At 43.4% G+C, this 9,566-nt stretch overlaps 1 protein-coding gene across 1 annotated transcript; it reads left to right on the top strand.

The window, feature by feature from the left end:
• Positions 1-1,864: 1,864 nt before the first annotated feature.
• hapstr1a (HUWE1 associated protein modifying stress responses a) lies at positions 1,865-9,033 on the top strand. The gene is made up of 5 exons (XM_053443124.1): positions 1,865-2,266; positions 3,429-3,509; positions 3,931-3,998; positions 4,102-4,312; positions 5,606-9,033. The coding sequence occupies exons 1-5, from the start codon at positions 2,071-2,073 to the stop codon at positions 5,920-5,922; spliced, it is 873 nt and encodes a 290-aa protein (XP_053299099.1). The 5' UTR covers positions 1,865-2,070; the 3' UTR covers positions 5,923-9,033.
• Positions 9,034-9,566: the final 533 nt, after the last annotated feature.

Raw genomic sequence — 9,566 nt, 5'->3', positions numbered from 1 at the left:
TTCATATCTTTCTATATATTCTTTGATATTCCTTACACTTAAGTACTGCATGGTACTTATTGACTCTCGCTGCTGTAGTACTGCAAATTTACCCATTTTGGGACTATTAAATGATTTTTATATTTGATCTTATTTGATCATATATATATATATATATATATATAGGATAAGATACGAATAATAAGCTGTAAATATTACCCCTTAAATCAAATGAAAACACATGTTTTTATCCATTAACATTGTAGCTTTTCACCGTAGGATTTTACTTCTTCAAGTAAAACATTAATGCGTTTATTTCTTTATTCCATTGTAGTTTATTGCAGCATTTCCAACTTGTAAATATAAATAAGAGAAATTATACAAAAAGTGAAAAAAATAAGCAGAAAAAAGTAATATTTACAAACAGTGACGAGGGGAAAAAACGCTTAATGATTTAATCTACATATACCATTATACAGTCTAGTGAGCTTTGAAAAGACTTAATAGCTTCAGCCATCCGCCTCCTTCTGGATCATTTGTAGCTATTAACCCCAATTTAATTACAATTATGTCTATTTTGTGTATTTGATATATAGCCTGTTCTGGTGAGGCTCATCAAACTAGTTCTCTAAGGTTTCCAGGGGCTGCTTGTTTGCTGAGAAATACTGTACTACTATAGATCATTTTCAGAAAAGACGCACTAACTACGCACTAATTGATGAAGCACATTCAAAGTACTTGAATTGTGGGTCCATCAAATATAACCTGCAATCCACACAATTTGAAGTGGGGCCTGTAATTAACAATTATGTCCATTTGTTTTTCCCTTGTGTAGGACAACAGACAACCAAACAAGAATTGTCCCCTCACCAAGACAGTGTTCCTCTGTATGTTACTGGTCCAGCCTTTAGCTAATCCTCATCTGCAGTGAAGAACCCAGAACTGCCTGGAGCTGACTCCTCTTTACATCCTGTGTCAATGGCACCATCCAGTGGATGAATCCAGTAAAACGCTGTCGCAGTTGAGTTTTTCATATTGTCTGGCTCACTCTCGTTTGTTTCATTTCACTAAGTGTTGTTCATTTCATACCAGGAAGTTATAAAGCTTTTCTAAATTTAGCATATGAAAATAATGATTCTTTTCTAAAAGGTGAAAATATCTATGATTATCTTTATTTGATTTGATATATGTTATATCTCTAGTCTTGTGTTTGAAGTTCGACTCTTGCACTGTTTTTCACTCCCTTTTTTGTTACTATACTTTGACAGGCTATGCTAGTCTACACAACTTTGTACAGCTTCAGTTATTTATAAATAAATCTGTATTTATATCTGGCTTCAGTACTCCGTGTCGGTCACTCGTGTCTTTCAATCACCTTATACTTAAAATACTTGTAATGTCAACATCTCTACTAGCACATACTTATTTACAGTGACAGATTTGAGGTAGTTCTGGTGGCGAGACTTTCCTCTCACTGCAGTGAACTTATTCTTGACTCACTTTGACCTTTTATTATTCATATGCTCTTGTTTTTGGCTTTTTTGTGTGTTACTGGATGCCTCACTTTCCCTTGTGAATCAATAAAGTATCTATCTATCTAACAACTATATTAGCTCAAAGAGGACATTAATAAAATTGTAATATCAATACATATATTATATTATATTATATTATTAACTGTGCTCTCTTGCAAGCTTTAGTTTCTGGGTCATTTGTACCGAGCTTCTTTTGTGTCAATGCTGTGAGGGACGAAGCGCTGCTCCAATCGAATTCAAAAAACAGACCTAAAGCCCACCCTTACGGCCTCGCGTGACCAATCCTCTTTGGCATCCACGTCGAGGGGCGGGACGAAGCGCATAACAGGATAGTGTGCGTTGTATATATAAACCGACGTCGGCTACTAGGAAAAACAGTGAGCTAAGCGTCTCCTCCCTGGTGCCACTGCTAGCATAGGGGAAGCTTATGTTCCAGTGCGGACAAGTCAAAACTGTAGTAATATCCATTATTCTCCCTCATTACTCTCAACACGGGCCCGATCAGCACGATTTCACACAGATTAAACGCGCACCTCCTCGAGTGCGGTTGCGCTAAATGGAGGAGAAGAAGGAAGACGGGGACTCGGAGATACAGGAACACGGACCCGAGCACTGGTTCTCAAAATGGGAGCGGCAGTGCTTGGCCGAGGCGGAGCAGAGGGAGCCGAGCGAGGAGGAGGCCGACAACGACCAGGAGAAACTGTGGCACCTCTTCCAGAACTCCGCTACCGCCGTAGCACAGTTATACAAAGGTCCAAAAAAAAACAACCCCGCGTCTTTGTGTGTGTGTGTGTGTTGTGGGTCCGGGGGCAGCGTCGGTACCGCTGGAGCCGCCCGCGGGCTCGGGGGGTTAGCATCCAGGCAGTATACCTCCCCGTTACCGTCCACTACCACCAGCGTCAATGCTGCCTAGATGCTAACTAGCTTCGATGCTAACTCGCTGGTCAGTACGGGGGGTAGCGTTTACAGCTGATTTTGCAATACTAAATTTAGCTAGCTTTGGGCTAGCCAGCGGCAGAAAAACAGTGGCGGACTAGAACCTCCGCCCGTTTCGATTGTAAAGCACCCAACACAAAGATCGACTCGCACAGCCGAGGGTCCCGTGATCATAGGGGTTATCTTTTGTCAGCGAAGCCACCTTGTTGACACCAAGTTAAAAGACTCAAGCTAACGTAGCCAAGCTAGTAACAAAATGGCGATGGTAACAACAACCGTAGCTACGCGACATTCCCAGATGACAGTCTCTCGAACGCTGTCACCGCCGCGGTCCGTTCCTCAGGCCGCGAGTTCCTTTAATAATGTCCCTGTTTAACGGGGGGGGGAGTCCAGCAGCGGTGGTTTGTGTGGACGTGCTTTTTAAAAAACACCCGTGCTGCTGAGTGAGCAGTTCTGCAACGCGTTATAAGCACAAAATGGCGAGTATATTATTGCTTCGATGTGGAAGTGTGGGTCTGTCTCGAGTGTGTTGTGGTGCTCGTGTGTCCTCGGGACTGCAGCAGATCCAACACGGCTGCTTTTATTTTGGCGAGTCCTTTCCCCCCCTCGTTTGGCATGTTTGACATGTCTTTGCAACTTTACTGCTGAGGCCGCAGTTAAGTTGGCGTGTCAGTGTTTTCTCACCAAGCCAGCCGCTGGCCCAGCTAGCCATCTAATGTTAGCGCTAGCCCACAGTTATTTTAATGCCCCCCGAACCCTGTCCCTGCAAATGTAGATGCAAGACAAAATGGCGAATGGAAATGATCTTCACCTCATCCTCCATAGGCACCGGACTTCGTCGCCCCTTCTTCCGATGTGTTGTTGTCCTCTAGCTCTCCAGTGTGCTGGCTTATTTATTCATTTTTTATTTTATTTGTTTCGCATCATGGCCTCGTGTCACGTTTATAAACCAACCACATGTTCCCTTTCCTCCCACAGACAGAGTATGCCACCAGCAGGGCCTGTCACTGTGGGTGCCATTTCAGAACGCCGCTACAGCAGTCACCAACCTCTACAAAGGTATCTGCCCACGTCACCCTCTTGTGCCTGCCCTTGTGCTCTTGAGCAGGATTCACTCATGTGCCAACAACTACACCTACTGTTTGTGTTTCGCTCCTACTGTTACTTGACATCTCTTTCATAGGGCTTGTTTTTTTTGGATAGCTCTATTCAAGGAATTGCTTATCTTTTTTATTATTACTCACAATTAACATGTCAGGATTTGAAGATCCAATATTTGAAGTTGTTGAGCTAGTGAGGAGTTGATCATTCCCTCTGGAGGCCACACACTATCTGTTGATAATCTGATCTGTACAGTAAAGTATAGAATTAAATTAACGGTATACATTAAAACCCACAAAACTCTAATAAAAGTAACCATATGTTAGCACTTAATTCGGAATTGATGATAGTTATTTTAATGTTGTCTCCCACCACGCAGAGAGTGTGGAGGCCCATCAGAGAAGCTTTGATTGGGGCATCCAAATAGGCCATCAACGCCGTAATAAGGTGGGTCTCATTCTCCCTCTGCATCTTGGAAGGCCCCTCAAGTTGTCCTACATCTGGACCTGACTGCATTAGGTTTACACAGCACTCTTGCATTGGATTTCAGGACATGTTGGCCTGGGTGAAAAAGCGCCGGAGAACCATTCGCAGGGAGGATCTCATCAGCTTTCTGTGCGGCAAAGCACCACCACACAGGAGCAGCAGGGCCAACTCCCGGCTGGCCATGGTGGCCCCTAGTCGAGCCAATTCACCATCGGAGACGGGCTCGTCTGTGGAGGCCGACCTCCAGCCCTTCAGGGAGGCCATAGCACTGCATGGTAAGTCTGATTTAAGTATAAGTTTCGCTCACAGCTTGGACACTAGTACACATTCTAGACACCTTTTTTAAAAAGAAACTTGATGACACTGGAGGGAGATACGTTGTTGGACAGAAGAAAGTGGTACCACTGGTGTTGTTGTCTTAGCGGGAACTATAGGATGTGAGTTTGCATGAGAGTAAACGAGAGTTTGTTTGTCCTCCAGTCATCATATCTGCCACGTGAGGCTCAGAGATAAGGGCATGTCAGTGCTGGCCAATGGTGAGGGAAGGCCTCACTTCTTTAGACCCTCGTGTGTGTGTATGTGTTTACGAGAGCAAACATCTCATAAAACCAAAAGCCATTGTACATGCAACTGTTTCCATTTGTAATTCAGCGGCTTTACAACTTGTTTGCTGTTTGGGAAAATGAATATTCAGTATATTATCTGAAGGACCTCACATTTAAAGGGGCCGGCTGAGTGTAGCTGAGGGTGAGGGCAGGTTATGTCAGGCATTCGTTGGTTAAGGTTACAGATGCACAAGTTCCATCTGTGTCAGGACATTTCAGTCTGTCTTTCTCCGTTATCAGACACCTTTTGCCTTTCACCCGTGATGTTTGTGTGTGTCAGGATTGACCAAATGATTTAAATTTACTCATGATCTTTAAAAACAAGCTTCAGCCTGAACCCTTTCCATACTTGAGGACAATCATACACCTCTTTCATTCCTCAGGTCAGGGATAGTAATGGTTTCTTGATCGGTTTACCACAGTGTGGTTGGAAGCTGCACCTGTCACCTCCCTTGTTAAGTCACAGGCACTGCAATCATGTGTGTTTTATTGCGGTAGGAGTCATTTTGTTCAGCCAAAGCTTCGGCACCAAGTGGGGACCTGTGCTTTTGTGAGATGGCAGCCAAGTGCTTTCCTAACAGTGTCTCTGAAGAAACACGAACTTCATGACCCACGTTGTTGTCTAGAATCCAAAATAGAGACAGTCTGAGCAAATGACGCTAACAAAGGCTAGATGATCAAAGAGCTGATTACTTGCTGTGTGCTCACTTAACCTCCTATTTTAACTTAATGAGTAATGGACTGATGAATGTGTGTGCTTGGTTGTGATTCACAGTTGCTTTACTCAAAAGAATCCACAAACATAGCTATAGATATGAAACAAGACTTTTATCAGTGTAGCGATATTGCAAAAACCTTTGACACAATGCTGTGCTAACTTGAAATCAAGCGCCCCATCCGTCTTATTTCTCCATCCAGCGTTGCTCTTGTCTCATTCTCCTCTTCGTCCCCTCCCCACTTTAGGTCTGAGTGGAGCCATGGCGAGCATCAGTGTGCGCTCCGGTGCTCCAGGTTCTCCCACACACGTGAGCGGGAGCAGCAGTAATGGGGGCGGTGCTGCCGGAGGTGGTTCTTCTGGCGCTGGGCCGGTGTGCCGCAGCAGGCGCAATGGACTCCAAGACGTGGACCTGAACACTTTCATCTCAGAGGAGATGGCTCTGCATCTGGACTCTACAGGCTCTGCCTCCGCTGGGGGGGTAGGAACCAGGAAACGAAATTCCACCCAGTGTAGTGATGTCATCACAGACTCTCCTACTCACAAACGTAACAGGATGATATGATCTTTTGCCTGCCGATGTGTATGAGAGGGTGGGGGGGGAAGGTTTCACAGCCATGGCAGGGAAAGGTGGGGTGGATGGGCTGATATGTGAGAGATGGACGGACTGACGCTTCGGATGCCTGGCTGTGGAAAAGAACCCAGGTTGAAAATGGGACTGTAGGTTCTCAGTTCAGTCTAATCAGATGTTGGATGCATTATTTTCCTTGTCTCCTTTTCCGACACTATTACTACAAATCACTGCTCTGCAATCGGGACACTGTGCGTGAGAGAGACTGGGAGGACTGGTCACCGTCACACACTCCTCAGACATCGCTACCCTGGAAAGGAGACAATGAAGGAACCAACACGTTCTGGGATGCAGACAGTTCTCAAAGGGTTGAAAATGCACTGTGCTGCTTTACAAGTAGAAGCCACTTGATCCTTGACACATTTGTGCCCTTCCCTCCCTTAACCTCACTCATCCTCACCCACCACCTTAATAAGGAAGTGAGGGCCATGATCAAATCATCTCACTCAGTGAATCAAGTTGCTCGCCAAATGTTGGACCCTGCTCTATCAGAGACTCAGCTCTGTGTCAAACAACCCAACGGTTTCTTTCTGTTACTTCATCATCGCAGCTCTTAGTTGACGTCTTGAGGAGCTAATTCCCTAATTCGAGAACATCTGTGGCATCCTCCGGCCTCATGTGCTCGGAACCAGCCCCATTTCTCTGGTTATCGGGCCGACGGCGTGGAACTACCAATAGCAGGCTATTGATGTTTATTGGACATTAAGATTAAACTACTCTGCTTCAATGGTGACTTGATTCAGTTAAGCCAGTCACCATTTTTGTTTTTAAACCACCAGTGTTAAAAATCCTTTGCCACTGTTCTCTCCACCTTGTTTTCTCTCCTGTTTTACATTGTTTTTTTGTTAAGGATAACAAAGGAAAAAAAAACCTTCTTTGTGGTATAGCTTCACAGACGGCCTGTTTGTTGACTGTGACGCCCTCTTACCCCCTCGACCCTGTACTTATTATAAAAGCAGCTCATGTTTTATGTGATAGTGTTATTATTCTGATGAGTTGCAATAAGGATTTTCTGCACTTAGCTTTCACTTCCAACTCATGCAAATAAATCGGCTCTTCCTTTGTATCCAAGTTGTAGCCTTGTCCAGCCCTCAACAGGTCCACACATTGATTATCTGCCGGTGCTCAGAAGAAGTCCTAACGTGAAACGGAGCTGTCGCACTCTGCTCGTTCACTCTTTAAGAAAAGTGATCGGGATGTGGGGCGTCTGCAAGTGGGCTCAACCTGTGCTCAGAGACTCTTGGGGGGGGTTCTTCTTTCCCTGACTAATGATGGAACGTACTGGAGGATAATCGGTTCTGTAACGGAAGCATAAATCACAGAAATGTTCTTATGAAGGTAGCATTTCTCAACAGGGCGACCAAACACTGGAGTCGCAGGCTGATCGGGCTGCAGTGTTTGGTCGGCTGTTGGGGAAACAGTCTGCTTTTTGTACAAGGGGTGTGTGCATTAATAAGATGTGAATGGGTTTGTTGTTTGTTATTTGTTTATTGTTTAGTTGTTTTTTTTTTTAAAAACTTGGTACAGGATGATGCAACTCGGGGTGCGTTTAGTTCTTGAAATGGTTGTTGCCTTCTGTAAAGGAGCGGAGCCGGAGACACTGAGATCACACGAGTCAGACACGTGGGTATATATAGTTATTTGTAAAGTAATATAAACTGGTACTGTGTATGTGTGTGTGTATATATATAAATATTTTAGGGTATTAACAAAATATAATTGGAGTTAAATCTATAAAAAAAAACTTGTTTGTGAAGGTGGAATATGCTTTCATGTTGCATAGGAAGCTAACAGAGTGTAAACAATGACAGTGTTGTCTAGTTATTAAAATCAATGATGGATATTTCTAGCGATGCTCAGCTGCAGTAGTGATACAGTGACTTTCTGCCTGTAAATACCCACTGGAGCCGACTCGTGTGATATCAATGATCTCTTCCCTCTTCTCCTGACTATCGTTGACTTGCTCACTCCCCCTTCACTTTTATAACCTGGAATCGTAGGTTTTGTTAAGTTGTATAAAAAAAGCATGCCAGTTTTTAACTTCTGTTACATTTTGGTCACAGATTTCATTTTTATTTCCCTCTTCTTGCATTTACTTTGGCTGTTTATACTCGAACATGATCGCTGGCTAGTCGGTGAAAGAAAAAAGAATCGGGCTGAGAGTTGTTGATTGTCAAATGAAGAGTTCTGCATATTTTATATTTTTTCTGTTCTTGCATAGGAGTGTAAAAAAAAAAAGACATGAAAATATAAACCTAATATTTGAAAAGTGAGATTTGATTTGTCTACACACAGAAAGCCTCTGATTACTCTGAAGGGCAACAATAAACCAGGGTCTAAATTTAAATCAGGTTTTAGGCAGCATCCGCTATCACAGGTCGAGGGACTAATGCAACATAGGAAGGATCTTGAATAGGAATTAAACCCTAAACGTGAGGCACCATGGCACCGAGAGTCGGAGACGGTTCCAATCCTGAGGACCGACCTGACCGCCTGTCCACCCCGGCTCTTCATTATATCAGAGGAATGCTTTATGAATATGTTTTTATTTCCCGTCGACCCTTAACTCGCTCTCTGATTCTCCTCGGTAGCATCGCAGGCTGAAACCAAACGAGTACCTGTGACCTCCCAGTGTGTGTTGTATGACATCATGCTGGTTTTAAAGGGACGACGAGGAGGAGAGTGCCGATAGAAAAACAGAAATTCACGAGAGTTGGCTGTGAGCAGGGTGGTGCAGTCTTTCTAAGCCCACTGTCAACCCCCCCCCCTTCCCAGCCCACTGATTATTCTGGTTATGAGAGAAGGGGTGGGGGGGCACTTTGTGTTTTTTCTTTTCTTCCCCTGAGCCAATCACAGGCCTTCATTCACATTGTTTCAAGAAGTCTGACTCATGCCACGTGTCTCTGGAGCCAACACTATTATTAGCTGTTTCTTGATACTTATTTGTTTAAAAAGTAATAAATGGCTAATCTATATACTTAACATTTAATTGTTGGTATGATATGTGGTTCACATTGTAAAAGAAATAAAACCATTGAGTTGCAAGTGGATGGACTGTTTCATTAAAAAAAGGAAAATGTTATGAGTTTAGTTTTATTTATTTTTTCTTCTATGATACTTATCCATGAAATATTAGTATATTTAATTTGTGTGATGGAAAGTCGACTAGAGACTGAAATGAGACAAATCTGCATATTTCGTTGTTCTTTAGAGGAAACTTTAAGTTTTAGAAGTACAAATAATATCTCCCTGTCCTGATCATTGTTGAAATACAAAAGTTGTGCATTTCGCCTATCGAAGGTCAAAATAAAGGATCAGACGAGGATCAGCGTTCAGAGAGAAGCTCTGCTGCAGGCCACTAGGTGGCGCTAAAGGACAGCAGTAGAAAGGGTGGTGATGTTGTCGCTGCAGGACTTTTGCAAATGTGTCATGGAGAAAAGAAGGAATTCAAGGAATAATAATAAAATAAAACTTATTGTTAGTGAGAAACACTGAATATAAAACTATGAACGGTCTTTGTTTACTGTTGGTGGCTCACAGCTGTTCTGTGACATTGTACACAAACAAGTTGTTTAGTC

The sequence above is a fragment of the Pleuronectes platessa genome, chromosome 16 (genome assembly GCF_947347685.1).
Source record: "Pleuronectes platessa chromosome 16, fPlePla1.1, whole genome shotgun sequence".
In the NCBI taxonomy this organism is placed as follows: domain Eukaryota; kingdom Metazoa; phylum Chordata; class Actinopteri; order Pleuronectiformes; family Pleuronectidae; genus Pleuronectes; species Pleuronectes platessa.
The sequence above is the reverse complement of the archived record's forward strand: the minus strand, read 5'-3'. Positions and strand labels throughout refer to the sequence as shown.